The sequence below is a fragment of the Prinia subflava genome, chromosome 8, assembly GCF_021018805.1.
Source record: "Prinia subflava isolate CZ2003 ecotype Zambia chromosome 8, Cam_Psub_1.2, whole genome shotgun sequence".
Lineage (NCBI taxonomy): Eukaryota > Metazoa > Chordata > Aves > Passeriformes > Cisticolidae > Prinia > Prinia subflava.
Genome location: NC_086254.1, coordinates 7145517 through 7162092, shown reverse-complemented (window position 1 = coordinate 7162092; position 16576 = coordinate 7145517). Strand labels below are relative to the sequence as shown.

Genomic DNA, 16576 nt, shown 5'->3' with positions numbered 1-16576 from the left:
GGAGAGCCAGGACCACACGACTCAGCCAGCAATGGTAGGACAGCAGCAAGGGCTTGGAATGAGTCCTCTGGGGTACGTTGGGATAGGGCTTGTCCCTGTCATCTCTGAGCTTCCCAATCAGAGACTGAGCACTGCCTGAAAAATGCTTTTGCAAAATGCTTGTGGATATCTCTCTCTGGGCTTCCTGTTCCTAAAGTCCCACTCCAGCTTCCCTGGGCCCAGCTGCTCCCATGCTCCATAGGAAGGGAGTCCCAGCACCGATATAGCAGGGCTTATCCTGAAACCATCTGTCCCAGGATTCTCGCTGTGTGTGACCAACCCCGGTGTGACGTCCCAAAGCTGGACACCAGTGGAAGGGGTGTAACAAAGACTGTGCTGCTCTCGCTGCTGGGTGTGCTGGGAGATGCTCATTGTTAACCGTGGGCTGTCTCCTGGGCAGAGCAGCCGCTGTCCTCACAGTCAGTCCCTGCACGCTGGCAGCCCTTGCTGGGGACAGGTGCTGCGGGAGGAGCTGCAGAATGGCTCCACAGGCAGCTCTGCCACGGCCAGCTCTGTATTCCCCACACTGGGGCCAGCGGGCAGCAGTCACCCTGCTCCGGCCGGCAGCCTGGAGCCTTTCCTGCCTGGATCCAGTGCTGCTCCTGACGGGATTCTTCCGAAAAGGGGAACCCCAGGAGTGCGTGTGTGCATTGTGCGATGCTCGGGGCTGCGTGTGCATCACTGCGAGCTCACACCATGTGAGTGTCTGTGAGGATGGGTGGCTGTGAGCGTGCGGGGAGTGCCGGATGGACGCCGTGTCACCGTGTCACACCGGGGGTGTGCTCACACCGGGGGTGTGCTCACACCGTGTGTGCGGGCTCACCCCGGTTCGGGGGTGTGCGGGGGCGGCTGCGCCGATCCCGGGTGCGCACCGGGCTGCGGGCGCCGGTCCGTACGGTGGGTACAGCGGGGCTGGGGGCGCAGCGGGTTCCCGGGTGGGCAGGGCCGCCTCCCCTGCCCTCCCCGCTCCGCTCCGCTCCGACCGGAGCCGCGCCCGGCGCGGCGGGCGGCGCGCGCAGAGCCGGCAGTGCCCGCCCCGGTGCGGAGCCGCCCCGCCCCGCCCCGCCCCGCGCCGCCGCCGGGGCCCGGCACCGCCGCCGCCACCACCGGGCCCCGCTCCGCCGCCGCCGGGTGAGTACCCGCCGCCATCCCACCGGGACCGCCCGCCGGCACCCGCACCGCGCCCGGGGCACCGGCACGCACCGGGCGGCGCGGGGCGGGCCGCGGCTGCATCGCCGCTCCGTCGGGCCGGGCCGAGCCGAGCCGTGCCCGTGGCTGTGCCCCCGCGGCGTTGCACACCCGCCGTGGGTGGGGGGGTGGGTGCGGAGCCCCCCGGTTGCGGGCTGTGGGTGTTAGCACGGCCCGCTCCTGCCTGGCAGCGCCCGCGCAGCCCCCGGTGTCACTCGTGTGCGTGTTTGCATGTGCGTGTCACCTTGTGCGGGGCGCGTTTCTGTGCGCGGTGTCCCCGCGTGTCCCCCCTGCAGGATGCCCCGTGTCAGGTGCTCCGTGTTGGGTACCCCAGCACCCTCTGCAGGGCTCCCCTGCTTCCAGGGAGAACCCGCTGGCCTGGGCCTTTCCCACACCACCGGGGAATTGCATCCAAAGCCATTAGCCCGGCTCGCCGCTAACCACATCGCTGCTGGGGCCGCTGCCGCTGGCACCTGAGGCACCTCCTTGGAGTGACAGGGGTGGGTGGCACTCGGCGAGCTGCTGTGCTGGGGGTGGCGGGGGCGCACAGGGCTGTGGTTGCCCCAGTGCCTGCTAATTTTCCCAGAGAGGAATATATGGAGCATCGGGTGAGGGCTGGGACGTGCATCCCTAAATCGTGTGGTTTCCAGCCGGCCTGTGAGATGCAAATTGTCTGGTCAGCGAGTGCCAGAACTAAACTTAGGGCAATTACAGGAAAGTGTGGGCACATGGCAGTGTATTCCTACACCCGAAGGCTGGCCCTGGCACTCTGACTCTGGGGGACCCCTCTCCACTCCCCGTCCCAGTCAGGAACTGGGCATTCTCACAGCACCTACATCAGCCCTGGACTTTGCCCACTGACGAGCTGTGGCTCGGCCCTCAACCTTTGCCATGGGCAGGGCCATGCAGGGCGTCAGGCTGTGAATTTGGGGCCGGAAAAGGGTGATGAGGGAGGCGTGCGCCCTGTGCTGAGGGGGCTGCAGCCCACCTGACCCCCCAGCTGGTTATGAAACCGTGTCCCACCTGGCAGCCCAGCCAAGATCCTGCCCCACTGCCTCTGGGTCTACGCTGTAAGACTTCTTGAGCTGTGTCATTCCCCAGCTTTGGGGTGAGGCAGATGCTTGCACCCCATGCACCTTCCTGGCCTGGAGTGACCCCTCATAACCAGTCTGGGTCCCCTTTGCTGTTGGACATGGGGTTCCTGCAGCAGGAGGGCCTGAAATCCTGCTCTGGGGAGAGCCTGGTGACACATCCTGGCTGTGACTCAGGTAGATCCAGGATTGTTTTCCTCTTGACACATTCCAGCATTGTCCATAAGGGAAGGCATTGCAGAGGGATTTGGAAACCCCCTAAATTTCCTTGTTCTGTGGAAAACTTGTGTCCAGCAAGGAGCCATCATGCACGTCAGCCCCGATTCGCCCTGCGTAGGAGCTGGCCTGGCTGCTTGGAATTGCTGCCAGCAGCTCCTGTTCCCTGGCACGGCACCATCCCTTCCTGGCTGGGCACAGCCAGGGCACAGGGTACCCCAACACGGTGTGCCCGAGGAGGGGACAGTCACCAGCTCCTGTGCCAAAGTGGTGTGGGAGCACAGCCCTGCTGCTGGCACCAGGGAGCAGAGCAGGGAGGGCAGGCGACTGTGGAACTTGCCGTGCAGGTCCCTGCGCGGGAGCGTGTCGGACGAGATTGCGTCTCGAGGAGGGAAGGAGTGGCTGGGAGTTTCAGTGAACGCCTTCCTCCCTGCCTGGAACTCCCCGGCGCCTTGGCAGGGACGCGGGGGCTCCTGGCTGTGCTGGGGGCACATGGGGGAAGGTGCATCCAGCTCCTGCTTGGGTGGCTCAGAGAGGACTTGTGGCTTGGGGGGCATTGAGGTGCATCTCCCTTTCTGCCATCGGGCCCTTCCAAGGTGACGTCCTCATCTTTTGCCAGCCCGGTGTCACAGCAGCATCCTTGCGTGCGATCCCGGAGCGCAGCCGGTGCCGGCGGGCGCCTCTCCCTTCCCTGCCACGGCTCATGAATGCTGCTGCCCCAAACACGCCTGGCCAAGGGGAGTCCTGGAGCAAGCCCGGGCTGAGTCAGGGAAGGTGCTGTGGGTCTGAATCAGGAGCGAGGAGACGCTCGGCAGCCACCTCCTGCTCGCGGCCTCGGGCTGCACCCATCCGTGGCGGGAGGCTTCGTGGGGAAAAGGGATCAAGCCACAATGGCATCCCATACGGGCTGGGGACACCAGTGCGGGGCGGACACTGCGGTCCTTCCCCCAGCCCACAAAAGTCCTGTCTCCCTGCCCCACCGCTGCCTATTGTGGCCCTGAGTGGGGCACACGTGGCTGCGGCAGCGGCCGCCTGTGCTGCCTGATTAGCGATGCGGCTGGGAACGCTGTTCCCCCTTTTTGTTGAGCGTACAAAGGCTGGGAGGCAGCCTGTGTGCCGGGAGAGGAGCCGCGAGGACAAAGAGCGCGCTGCCCGCCTGTCTCCCGGCGCCGTGGCTCCAACCAGCACCTGCCTGGCGAGTGGCTCCACTCCCAAGGGACCCCCAGGAAGGATCCCAGCAGCCCCTCCCTGCCATAGGGTGAGCACTGGGTGCTCCCAGGGGTGCAGCCCTTTTGTACAGCCTCGGGGATGCCTGGGCAGCTGTGGTAGCGGTGGCATGTGTCACACAGGGGGGACAGGAACAGGTGCAGGTGGTTCCCTCCCTGCCATTGTTTGTGCTGAGGCTCTGGCACAGGGGAGCAGTCCCCAGGATGGCACGGCCGTGGTGCCCTTTGTGGCAGCACCTGCTGTGGGTCAGGAGAAGGAGCTGTGCTGTCCCCTGGTTCGGGTCAGTGATCACCCCACAGCCAGCAGTTCTGGGAGAGGGGAAAGGAACGGGGTTGTTTTCATGTGTTTTGGGGCCCTGCCCTGCCCAGGCCCTGCTGTGGGTCTGGGTAAAGCCTCAGGTGCTGCAGAGAGGGCAGAGCAGCCAGAGCCGTGGGGCTGGGTGGTGTGAGCACAACTGTGGCAAGCCCCTCTGGTCATGCAAGCCTGACCTTGTCCCTCAGGCTGCTTCCCCTCACTGCCTCAGAGGTATCACCCAGAGCCAACACTGTGTCATGGCTTGCAGGGCTCTGTCCTCACCTGCCCTGTGGCCAGGCCTCTCCCAGGCATGTGTGCTCCTGGCCCAGCCCGGAGGGGCAGCGGAGTTCAGGGAGTTCCCTGCCATCCCTGTATGGCTTTGCCAAGGGGAAAATGGGTTTCCCTTGTCCCACTGGGTGTGTTCAAGGGCAGTGCAGACCATGTGCCTTTGCAGGGAGATGGTCCAGGCAGTGATGGTGATGCAGTGCTGATGCTGTGCTGGAGCCAAGGTGCAGCTTGGCACAGCACAGCACATCCATGCACCCCAGGCACAGCCTGCACTCCCACCGTGGGCAGCGCTACCCATCCCTACAGCTGCCCAGACCTCATCCCCACACCCGTTGGAGAGCTCTAAAGCAGATGCTTCAAACGTGGGGAGCTTTCCTGTTGTCCTTTGTGCTGAGGTTAAGTTCCTGTGCAGTTTCCTGCCCTGTTATATATAGCTGTCAGCCTGTCCCACGGGCGCTGCCAGCCTCCTGCTCCACTTTGGAGTTGTTTATCCACAGCCCAAGCACTCGATGGAGGCTGGGGGGGGGAGCTACCAGTTACCCCAGGGGCAGAGGAGTCCCATAGCACCCCATGCAGGGTGAGACTGTGGGTGCCCCCAGGCACTGGGTGTCCCCAGACACTGGGTGCACGTGGGGTTTTCCAGGAGGGAGTTGGATTTTCTGTCCAGCCGTGGTTTTCCCGCTGGGAGCTGGGTGCTCCCCCCGCTCCGCGCGGGATGCCCGAATGAAAGAGCGACTGTTCCTGGAGGTCGCCGGCAGCGTCACGAGCCTCTACGTCGCCCTGGCTAAAATTAGACACTTATCAGTGTTGGGAGGGATGTGATTTTACAGGTTCCTGTTTATTAGAGCAACCTTCGCTCCAGGCCGTGTTTCCGGCTCCTCCCTGGTGGGGACACTGCCCACGGCAGCCCCTGTGGTTTGCGGTGGCCAGAGCCAGGATGAGCAGCAGAAAGGCCTCTGTTTCCTCAACAAGGGGCTTTTGAACAGCAGGCAGGACATTGGTGGCTGGATGGAATGGGGGTTTTACCCTGGGGAGTGTCCCTGCCAGCAGTAACTGCTGCAGAATGCACTGGGATATTTTCTTCCCTGCCCACCCATGCTGCTCCTGAGCTGCTGAGGGTGTTGCCTGCAGTGAGCCCCGGTGCCAGGCACTGCCAGGCTTCTGGGCTTCCTTTGGGGCAACCCTGGGGGTACAGGGCCATCCCTGCTGCATCCCTGGGGCTTGGTGCCCAGCCAGGACGAGGACACATTGACTGGGGCAGTCTCAGCCCTGTGGTGCTGCAGTCCCCAGGGAGGGTGGGAATACTGGAACATGGCCCAGGGGCTGGGGTTGGCAGCTGGGGTGACCAGTGGGGTGGATGGAGGGGTGGTGGGTGGGTGGTGGCCGTGCTGCTCTCTGATGGCACCTTCTGTCTGTCCTTCTGCACAGGCGGCTGTGCCGTGACCAGAGCCCCAGCCCAGTGCCCTGCCGTGGGGGCAAGAGTGCCCCGAGCCCGCATCCACCATGTTCAACCTGATGAAGAAGGACAAAGAGAAGGATGGGGCCCGGAAGGAGAAGAAGAAGGAGAAAAAGGAGCGAATGTCAGCGGCTGAACTCAAGAGCCTGGAGGAGATGAGCATGCGTAGGGGCTTCTTCAACCTCAACCGTGCCTCCAAGAGGGACTCCAAGACCCGCCTGGAGATCTCCAACCCCATCCCTATTAAAGTGGCCAGTGGCTCTGAGCTGCACCTCACAGATATCGACTCCGACAGCAACCGGGGCAGCGTCATCTTGGACTCGGGCCACCTGAGCACGGCCAGCTCCAGCGATGATCTCAAGGCGGACGATACCAACTTCAAGGGCTCAGTGCTGCAGCGGGCAGCCAAGTTTGGCTCCTTGGCCAAGCAGAACTCCCAGGTGATCGTCAAACGCTTCTCCTTCTCCCAGAAAAGCCGAGATGAGAGCACCTCAGAGACCTCCACGCCCTCTGAGCACTCGGCAGCCCCCTCCCCACAGGTGGAGGTGCGCGCGCTGGAGACCCCTCTGGACAAGCAGGGGGTTCCCCCCGGACAGCCCTGCGCCCCTCCCGCCGCCTCCCTGCGTGCCAGGGTGCCGGAGCTCGTGGGCAAGAGGTTCCCCGCCGAGCTGCGGCTGCCCGCCCTGGTGCCCCCCCAGCCCCCCACCCCACGGCAGCTGGAGCTGCAGAGGCGCAACACGGGCGATTTCGGCTTCTCCCTGCGCCGCACCACCATGCTGGACCGGGGCCCCGACGGGCAGGTGTACCGGCGCGTGGTGCACTTCGCCGAGCCCGGAGCCGGCACCAAAGACTTGGCCTTGGGCTTGGTGCCGGGCGACCGGCTGGTGGAGATCAACGGGCGGAACGTGGAGAGCAAATCCCGGGATGAGATCGTGGAGATGATCCGGCAGTCCGGGGAGACGGTGCAGCTGAAGGTGCAGCCCATCCTGGAGCTGAGCGAGCTGAGCCGCTGCTGGCTGCGGGGCGGCCAGGGGACACGCCGTGCTGCCTGGGATGTGAGTAACGCTGTCCCCACCGCGGGCACGGCCGGGCCTGGGTTCTGCCTGTGCCAGCGTCCTCGCGGGGGTGTTTGGGTTGGCAGGGGCCATGGGAAACAGCGGGTGCCGAGGCTGCTCCGGCCTGGAGCGATGCACAGGGGGGAGTGGGAGGCTGTGGCTGGGATGCAGCGGTGATGCAGCGGTGATGCATCAGCTCTTGCAAATCATCACTGGTGGGTTTTGCCCCCCAAGGTGCTCAGGGTGCTGTTGGGTTGGGTTTTCCTCCCACCAGAGGGGCCGCAGGAGAGCCCAGCTCTGCGTTGCCTGCGGGAAGTCTATCCCCATCTCTTTGCTGACTGAGCACAGTCCAGCTGAGAAGGGAGCTTTGCTCCTCACTGCCAGGAAATTCCAAAGGCTGCTTTGCAGAAGGACACTGCCTGCTCCGCTGCCCACGCTGGCGTCCCCCACTGGGATCCTCCCCGGGGACTGGGGCAGGCACACAGCGTGCCAGGGGCCGGGAGCTGCTGCTGGCGTGCGCAGCCCTGCGTGCGCGGCTGCTACTGCTGCTGCTGTATAAATAGAAACTTAATGGCTGGGTGACCCACATCCCTCATGCCTGCTGCCCGCCACTGCTGACCCTGCCACAGGCTAACCAGCGTCCTGGCCAGCCGGGCACTCCAGTGGAGCCCCCCAAATGCCAGCATCCTGCAGGGCTGGACCCCCTCCATGGTGGCAGGAGCGTGGTGTTGTTTAGTATAGAACTGGACTTGTTTAGTGTGTTTTTAAGCCTTCCTTAGGGGGAGGAGGGTGCCTGTGGCTGCAGAGCAGGTTGCCTGCACTGGGGAGAGCCACCCTGTGCATGGCGAGGCCCTGTGCCTGCCAGGATGGAGTGAGGGTGGCCACGGGGCTCCGTGTGCCCCTCGAGCAGATGCCGGCACTGCGGGTGGAGTCTGCGCCGAGCCAGAGCCGTGCCTTTCCCGCAGCTCCTCCCCGGAGCCCTGCGGGCATCACCGGGCACTGCTGCCTCGATAACCCCTGGAGGGATAACCCTGTGTGGGCACGGGGCACGGCTGTCACCGTGTCACAGCACCTTGGCATACACGGAGCCAGCGAGGGGCTTGTGCCTTCCAGCAGCGCCGGGCTGGGCTGGGAAGGGGGAGAGGAGACGCCGGTGCCCTTGGGGCTGCTTGGGAGAGGCTGGAATGTGCAGCCTTGTGCCGGAACATGGTGTGGTTTGATGGCATCAGCTGGTGGGAGCTGGCCAGAGGGATGGCAGTGACTGTGTCACCGCAGCGCAGGCACCTCCTGGCACAGGATGCCTCCTCCTCCTGCACGGTGCACCAGAGTGACACCAGCTGTGCCTTTGCTGGTGCTAGGGAGCCCAGACTGGGGTCCTGGGTGCAGCTGAGGGTCCCTCACACAAGGTGCTGGCATACAGGGAGGCCTTGCTCTCCCCCAGGCCCCACTAAGCTCCCTGGAATGTTTCTGGTCCTAATTTAAATAAAAATGATCCTTTTTGAAACAGGAAATTATAGACATATTTTGAGCTGTTGCTCTGGAAGCCTCTCCCTGGCTGGAGAGGGATGGTGCTGGGCTCCCTGTGCACCATGGGGGGGTTTGACCCCTCACTGGGTCTGTGCTGGGTCACTCTTGTCCCCACGGACCTGGCTGGGCAGTGGCAGCACCTGCTGTGTCCTGGGGGGTTGTCAGTGCTGTGGGGTGACAGGGCCAGCTGCTGGCACAGCGTGGGCATTGGGGTTGGGGTAAAACCCCCTCTGTGTCCCAGCCTTGCTCCCAGTGTGGGGCAGCTGGGCTGGCTCGGCTCCACACTCGTATTTATTTATTTACCGGCGAAATTCCTCAGGCGTGCGCCGGCCCAGCAGAAATATTCCAGAAACGCTCCAGTGCTTCAGCAGGGCCACGGGCATCCGGTGACTGTGCTGGCCAACCTTGTCCTCAGGCACCCAGGTCCCTGCAGGTTGCTGTCCCCAGGGTGCAAGGCCACTGTGCCATGGCATGGCTGGGTTCCCCATGTCCCTCCAGGGTAGGAGTGTGGGACTCTCATCATGTGGGAGGCACTTTTATCACTTTTCTGTGCTTGGGAAGTTCTTGGTTTGGCTCTTTTTCTGCTCTTGCTGAGGTGTGGTGTCCCAGTGTGGGCAGGTCCTGGGAGGGGGCTTGTATCCAGTGGGCTCAGCCATGGGCCAGGGTGTGTCTGCTGAATTTCCTGGCTTAGGAATGAGAGCAATACCCTGGCCAGGCAGAATTGCTGCTGTCACCAAACAGCTGGGCTGGGCATCCCAGTGGAGGTCGCTGCATGCCTGTGCTGCCTGGGGACACCCGTGTCACTGCAGACACTCTCTGCTGTGTTATGCCAGCCCTGCCGAGGGTGTTTGATGTGGCCTGTCCCTTGTGCAGTGGGGTGTGCCAGCCTGGGACCCTCTGCATCCTCTGGGAATGTTGTTTTATTCAAGGCACATCTGTGTCCTTCGGTTGGGCAGGGACCTGCTCAGCTGCCAGCTGTGCCATGCCTGTGTCACTGCTGCTCGTAAGGTGCCACCAGCCCTGGCTCCCTGCCACCCACTCCTCCCCACATGGGGATGCCCCAGGCCCCTTGTCCACTGCCCCACTCCCGCTGCTTCCAGGGACATCTTGGACTTCCAGAGGCAGCTTTGCCATGAAAACATCTTTACCATGGGCTGCTGGGGTGCTGTCTGTCCCCAAGAACATTTTTAGGGGGATCTCATGTTCATGGCAAAGCCAGAGGAGGAGCAGGAAGTGTCCGGGTCGCACCGCCTGGCACGACACCAAACACCCCGGGGTGTGGATTGTGCAACCCCATCCTTGGAGGCACAGAGCCCTCCCTGGCCCCCCTCCAGCTGCTCTGGGCTTGGGGGTGTCTCTCCCTCCCGCTCGGGGCGGACGGTGCACGGAGGCTGGGCAGTTCCCCGGCGGCAGAGCCCACATCACTTCCTCTGGCAGCGGTGACGGTGACGGTGGTGGCGGCGAGGCCCCACTGCCCGCGTGTCCCCCCCCAGCTCTCCTCCGGCTGCTGCTGCGCCGGCGGGGCCCTCGCATTCCTGGGCTATTTTTAGGGTGGCCCTATCAGCCCAGCTGTCCCCGCTGCCGGCTGCCGCCCCACCAGAGCCTCTCCCGTGTGGTGCCGTGCTCGCCCCAGCGGAAACCCTTCTCCTGGCTTCCTCTGGTAAGGTGGGGACCCCCGGCGTGGCCAGCACGGCTTGGGGGAGCATGAGGGGGCTCCAGGGGAGACAATCCTGCTGCTGGGATCGGGGATTGCGAGGCTGAACCCACCCCTGGGGCGCTTTGGGGTTGTTTGTTGTGGGGACCTCATGGCCGGTGCTCTCTGGAGACCTCTGTGGCAGTGCCAGGCTGCTCGGAGTGCTGGGAGTGCTGTGGGCAGAGAGTTTGGGGGTTCTGAAGCACAGGTGGATTAATCTCCAGACCCCCATGCTCAGCCTGTGCTCCAGGCACTGGCGTTTCACACCATGGTGACAGTCTGGGGGGACAGGGGACCCCTCAGGGATGTACTCCCAGACTGCTGGGTTGCTTTGGTGGCCAGGTGCTCCCCTGTGCCACGCCTGGCCCTGAGAGGGGGCTTCTCCCCAGTGGCCCCAGGCACAACGTGGGCTTGGACAGTGGGTGCCATCCAGGGCAGCAGGTCCCACCAGAGCTGCTTGGCCACTGGCACGGGGTCAGGCTCAGAATAAACCCAGGCTGTCAGGAGCTGGGGCAGAAAATATCCCTTCCCTCACCCTGGCATTTGCTTAGCGCAGCGGCCTGGCCCGCTCAGGGGAGCGGGGGCCGCAGTCCTGCAGCCTGACTAAAGGGTTTTTTTTACACAGTGAGTTTTGCTGGGTCTCAGACTGGTCACCTGTCTGTCCCCAGAGCCCCTCCTGTTGGCACTGTATGCTGAGCAGGTCCAGGTGGGCTCAGACCCGCATTCCTGAGGATCCCAGGTGGGGCAGGGCAGGTGCCTGTACCCTGTGCTGTGCTTTGGAGTTCTGTGTGCTGTCCCCAGTCCATCTCACCTCTCCCTCTCTCCCCAGCCAGGGCTGCGGCTCCATGAGACATCACCATGGCGTTCTCATCCCGGTTTGCGTTCTGGGAGCAGAAGGGAAGTCTCTCTTGCATGTTTGCCTGCGCCCCACGTTTGGGTCACGCTGCTGAGCAGCTCCCCCAGTTTGCCCAGTGCTGGCACCATGTTTGGAGCAGCGCTGCCAGCCTCACTGTGCTGGGCTGGGGTCACCAACACCGCCATGCATGTGATCACTAACACCACCACTAACAGCTTTGTGAGTGTCTGGTGCAGCCCCTAACACGGTGTGAGCCACCTCAGTGCCACCTGCCACCCAGGAGCTGCTGTGTGATGTGCCCACAGGATGCGCCACACCCTGCCACCGCAGTGTCACAGCCGAGTGCTGGCACTCAGAGTCACAGCTCAGGGCAGGGTTTGGCCGCCCACCCCTCGGAGGCCCCTGGTTTCCCCGGGGTCAGCAGGGATCTGGCGTGTCCGGCTGCTGCAGAGATTAGCTGGTGACACTTTAAACGTGCTGTGACACCGGGGGGGTGACGTGTAGAATGACAGAACCCTGCAGGAGGAGTGCTGGGACTCTGAACCACCTCCCTCACTGGCTGCACATGATGAGAGGGCCCAGGCCAGGCGGGCAGAGCACTTACTTCTCCTACCTTTGGGTTTTACTGTAACTAGGGTGCATCTCTGCGCTTCACCCCTGGTTTTTTTGGCTGATGGGAAGCCTGGAAGGACACACGTCCTTGTCCCTGCAGTGGGCTGCAAACTGGGGCTGGCATGGAGTGATGGTCCCAGGGGGTTTTCGGCAGCAAGGCCCCACAGTGGGCTGAAATATGCTCCTCTTGTTTGTCTGACCCTCAGGTCAAGGACGAGGACAAATCTTTAGCTGTGAAAAGACCCGTGAAGGAGGATGGGGCTGTAAGTGTCACAGGGCACGGGCAGGGTGGAGCTTTTTGGGATGGGGCTCATCCTTGGTGGGAACAGCCCCTGTGACAGGGCTTGGGGACACCATGCAGGGTCATGGGCTTAGTGATGCCCTGAGCACTGAGTTTTACACCCATGCTGGCAGCCTGAGGGTTGAATGGTCACTGTTAGTGGGGCAGGGAGGTCACACTGCTCCCTGCCCTGGGATCCATTGTGAGGCTGTGGGTTGGTGAGGAAGGTTGCTGTGTCCCCAGTGCTGGGGTCTGGCCAGGAGCTGTGCTCCATGGCAGGGCAGAGCTGTGTCCCAAACAGCAGTGGAGGCTGGACCTCCACTCACACTGGTGTCATTGTGGCTGCAGTCAGAGAGCCCGAAGGACGCAGCATCCACACTCCCGAAAGCTGAGCCCCCAAAACCTGAGCCTGTGAAGAGCCCTGAACCCGCCAAGAGCCCCGAGCCACCTCCTGGGAGAGGGAAGAGCCCAGAGCCGGTGCTGAACGGGGCAGCTGTGAATGGGCTGGAGGGCCCGGCCGCTGAGGCACAGGGAGATGACGGCCAGGGGCTCTCCCGCCGCAAGGTGGTCCGGGTGGTGCGCAAGGTGGTCCGCAAGGTCCTGCCAGGGGAGGACGGTGGCGGTGCCAAGGAGCCAGGCCGAGATGCCAAATCTCCTGAGCCAGTGCCACCCCCAAGGAAGGAGGAAACAGGTCGTCCCGGTGTCCCGGCTCCCCCTGCCCCGCCACCTCCCCCCGCCGTGGTGTCTTCAGCCCCTGCCAAGCCGGAACCCAAGGACGAGATCTCAGAGGGGCTCAAAACCCTCATGGCAAAGGGCAAAACCAAGGAGCACCGGCCGCGGCCCCGGGCAGGGGACAGGCAGGAGAAGTGCCGGGAGCCGGCTGGTGGGGACGCACAGCCGTCCCCAGGCGCTGCAGCCAAACCAGAGCCACCGGTGCAGCCTTCGGGAGGGAAAGCGGAGCCGGCAAAGGCGTCTGCTCTGAAACCCACGGCCCTGGAGAGGCACAAGGTACCGGTGTGTGCACAGCAAGGGGCGCTCTGGCCCCAGTGCAGCATGGTGTGAGCTCACCTGCATGGTTTGCCGTGGTCTTGAGATGTGTGGTGTGGGTGGGAGTCATTTTTTTGGGGCAGTCGTGTGTGCTGTGGCCACTCCATCATGCTGCTCCTTGTCTCCCCTCCATTTCATGTGGAGAAGAAGCTGCAGACCAGTGAGAAGCGGCCGACCCCTGTGAAAAATACCGCGGCTGACCCCCAGCAGGTGTGTAGGAGTGGTGACCCAGGTCCATGGACACTGTGGGTACACACTGGTACCCAGCTGTGCCTTCACCCTGGTTCCTGCCCCAAGCACTGATGGGCTGCAGGGCTGGGAAAGCCCTTGCAATGGCCCTGCTAGTGCCCATGTGCCAGGGCTGTGAGGGCTGTGGGGCAGCTGGCCTGGAGCTAATGGTGCTCTGCCTCCAGGCTGCCCCTGGCCCTGCTTCCCCTGGCCCCACGTCCCCGCTGAGCCCATCTGAGGAAGCGCAGCTCCGGCTGGAGAGGATCTTCACCACTTCTGTAATTCTGGAGGTGTTGGTGCTTGCGTGTCGCCTTCCCAGGGCTGGGGAGGCATGGGCAGCGTGTGGCTGCCCAGGATGTGCTGCTGTGTGCTCTGCACACGGTGATGTACCCCTGTGTCTGGCTGCCAACCCCACGGTCCATCTCTGGGTGACACTGGCAGCAGGGAATGGATGACCAGGGCTGTTGGTGGGTTTGGGGATCATTGCTCAGACTGCTGGGAATGGGGAGATGCTGGCATCCCCGTAGGGGCCCAGGCCCACTGTGGTGGTTGGAATAGATGATGTCCTGATGGTGCTGTGTGATCATGGCCATGCTGGGCCCCTGTGGCTTGTCAGGGTGCTGCTTCTGCTCTCTGCCTCTCACCCCCTCTCTTCTTTCTCTCCTCCTTCCTTGCTGCCATTAGCTGGACCCCGCCGCCTCCGCCTCGGCACCCAGCCAGGTACTGTACCCCCGTCCTCAGGAGCCCTCTGCCTCCACCAGGGACCCCCCGCCATCCTCTGTCTGCCGCTGGGCTGGCATCTGCGCCCGCGCCTCGTGCTGGAGCGTAAGGCTTTCCCCATCCCACCCTGCTCCGTGGGCTGCCACGGGGCTGGCGGGTGCCAGGGCAGCCGGGGCTGGGTGCCTCTTCCCTCCCCAGCGAGGTCATGCCAGGAAGCCGGACGTCCCAGGAGGGTGCCCTCAGTGGAGGTGGCACAGCTGGGGCGGGCAGGGGTGTGGAGCAGGGTGAGAAGGGGTAGAGTGCTGGCATAGGCAGGACGCATGGCTCGTGCCGAAGCAGCTGTGGCACGTGGTGCTGGCAGAGCTCAGAGCGGGGTCAGTGCAGTGACCCCCAGCCCCAGGGCTTTGGCAGCACGGCCTCGTGGCCAGTGTCCTTCCCAGCTCTGTGTCTGTCCAGCACTGCACTGGACTCGCCACCCCGCTGTCCACGGTGGTGGCCGTGGCACGAGGAGCGCCCGCAGGGTTTGGCACAGCTTTGCCTGCGCTCGCTCCCCCTCGCCTCTTTCCGTGCTGCGTGCGGGGCAGGGCTGAGCCCTTCTCACTTTCACCGCCGTCTCTCGGCCTCGCCAGGGTCCAGCGGACGATGCGCCGGCAGCTCCCCTTGGCCCCGCCCCTGCTGCAGCTCAGGTTTGGCTTTGGGGCTCGTCCTGCTCTCCTTGTGCCAGGGACATCCCCGCCGTGCTGGCCACCAGCCTGGCAGAGTCCTGTGCCATGTCCTGTGTGTCTCCATTATGTGCCTCAGTGTGTCCTGTGTCCCTACAGCATGTCCCTGCAGCATGTCCCATGTCCCCATGGCATGTCTGGTGTCCCTACGTCCTGGCACGTGGCTGGAGTGGGTGCCTGCTCTCAGGGCTGTGGTTTGGGAGCTTGGCCCCTCCTGGCTCGCCCGAGGTGGCCATGGTGAATGTGCCTGTGGGTCACTATGTCTTTGTGTCTGCCCCGAGCTGTGGCAGGGCCCTGGTGGTCTCTGCAGCCCTGTGCCCACAGGGGTTCCCACCAGGCAGACTGGGGACGTGTGCTGGGAGGGTTTGTGGCTTGTGCAGGTGTCCTGGCTGTCCTGTGGCCAGTCAGCCCTGCTCTCTCCAACCCCAGGGATGAGAGGAGGGGGTGAGACAGGGCAGGGGGCAGGTGACCACAACCTCTCCACATCTGCTGTCCCACAGGCCAAGACAGAGGAGCAGATAGCAGCTGAGGAGGCCTGGTACGAGACCGAGAAGGTGTGGCTGGTGCACAGGGATGGCTTCTCCTTGGGTGAGCCAGGGGCACTGCTGGGACACAGCACCCCACCCTCCCTGTCCCCCCTGACCCCACTGCGGTGTCCCTGGGGGCTGCCAGCACAGCCCCTCTGAGCTCCCCGTGCCCCTCACAGGCAGCCAGCTGCGGCCGGAGGTGGGCAGTCCCCTGCCCGAGGGCAAGGTGAAGGTGAAACTGGACCACGATGGAGCTGTCCTGGAGGTGGAGGAGGACGATGTGGAGAAGGTAGGGCTGCGGGGCGGGGGCCGGCGGGGCAGACCCCCGTTCCCTGCCTGACCTGCCCCATCTCAACCTCGCTGCCAGGCGAACCCCCCGTCCTGTGACCGTGTGGAGGACCTCGCCAGCCTCCTCTACCTCAACGAGTCCAGCACGCTGCACACGCTGCGCCAGCGCTATGGCGGCAACCTCCTGCACACCTACGCCGGGCCCACCATGGTCATCATCAACCCGCTGAGCTCCCCCTCCATGTACTCTGAGAAGGTGACGCTGCTGTGGGGGGACGCCGGAGGGGACGAGCAGCTGGCAGCGCACAGAGGGGGTGGCAGAGCACTGACCCTTGCCCGTGTCCCCTCGCTGTGCCCGGCAGGTCATGCACATGTTCAAGGGGTGCCGCAGGGAGGACGCGTCCCCGCACATCTACGCGGTGGCGCAGGCCGCCTACCGCAGCATGCTGATGAGCCGCCAGGACCAGGCCATCGTCCTGCTGGGCGCCAGCGGCAGCGGCAAAACCACCAACTGCCAGCACCTGGTGCAGTACCTCGCCACCATCGCCGGCAGCACCGGCAAGGTCTTCTCTGGTGAGTCCCTCTGCAGTCCCTTTGCCGTGCCTGCTTACGCCCCTCGCTTCGCGGTCACAGCCGAGCGGGGCTGTCACTCTGTCACTGTGTCACTGTGTCACACCGGTACCTCTGCTGCGCTCCTGGGGGCTGCAGGGGAACAGCAGCACCTGCCTGGCTGGCCCTGGCCCCCTGCCCACCGTGCAGCCCCTGCACTGTCCCCTTCTCTGCCCGCAGTGGAGAAGTGGCAGGCTCTCTACACCATCCTGGAGGCTTTTGGCAACAGCAGCACTGGCATGAACGGCAACGCCACCCGCTTCTCCCAGATCATCTCGCTGGACTTCGACCAGGCTGGGCAGGTGGCGTCTGCCTCTGTACAGGTGAGGGGGCCGGGGTGGCCCCCCCAGCATGGGAGCTGGTCCATCCTTGCCAGTGTGGCTCCCTGTGGTGTGGGAGCCAGTCCATCCTCCTGGGAATGTTGTCCAGAGAAGCTGTAACTGCCCCATCCCCTGTGACAGCGTTCAAGGCCAGGTTGGACAGGGCTTGGAGCAGCCTGGGATAGGGAAAAGTATCCTTGCCCATGGCAGGGGTTTGGAACTTGTTGATCTTTCAGATACCTTCCAATCCAAACCATTCAGTGATTCTCCTGGTGTTTCCTATACTGCAAGCT

At 64.0% G+C, this 16576-nt stretch overlaps 1 protein-coding gene across 5 annotated transcripts in view; it reads left to right on the top strand.

Moving 5' to 3' along the window:
• The first annotated feature begins 5771 nt into the window (after positions 1-5771).
• MYO18A (myosin XVIIIA) overlaps positions 5772-16576 on the top strand; it is a 31614-nt gene continuing 20809 nt past the window's right edge. For 2 of the 5 annotated variants that reach the window (XM_063402665.1, XM_063402666.1), the window contains exons 1-5: positions 15040-15127; positions 15246-15355; positions 15434-15610; positions 15717-15927; positions 16144-16286. In XM_063402665.1, the coding sequence (XP_063258735.1) occupies positions 15563-15610; positions 15717-15927; positions 16144-16286 (402 nt within the window). In that variant the 5' untranslated portion in view covers positions 15040-15127; positions 15246-15355; positions 15434-15562. Of the gene's footprint in view, positions 6855-10917; positions 10973-11749; positions 11806-12170; positions 12831-13016; positions 13080-13282; positions 13388-13781; positions 13923-14446; positions 14504-15039; positions 15128-15245; positions 15356-15433; positions 15611-15716; positions 15928-16143; positions 16287-16576 lie in introns of those variants that run through there. The other 3 variants (XM_063402664.1, XM_063402667.1, XM_063402668.1) reach the window with 3 other exon arrangements.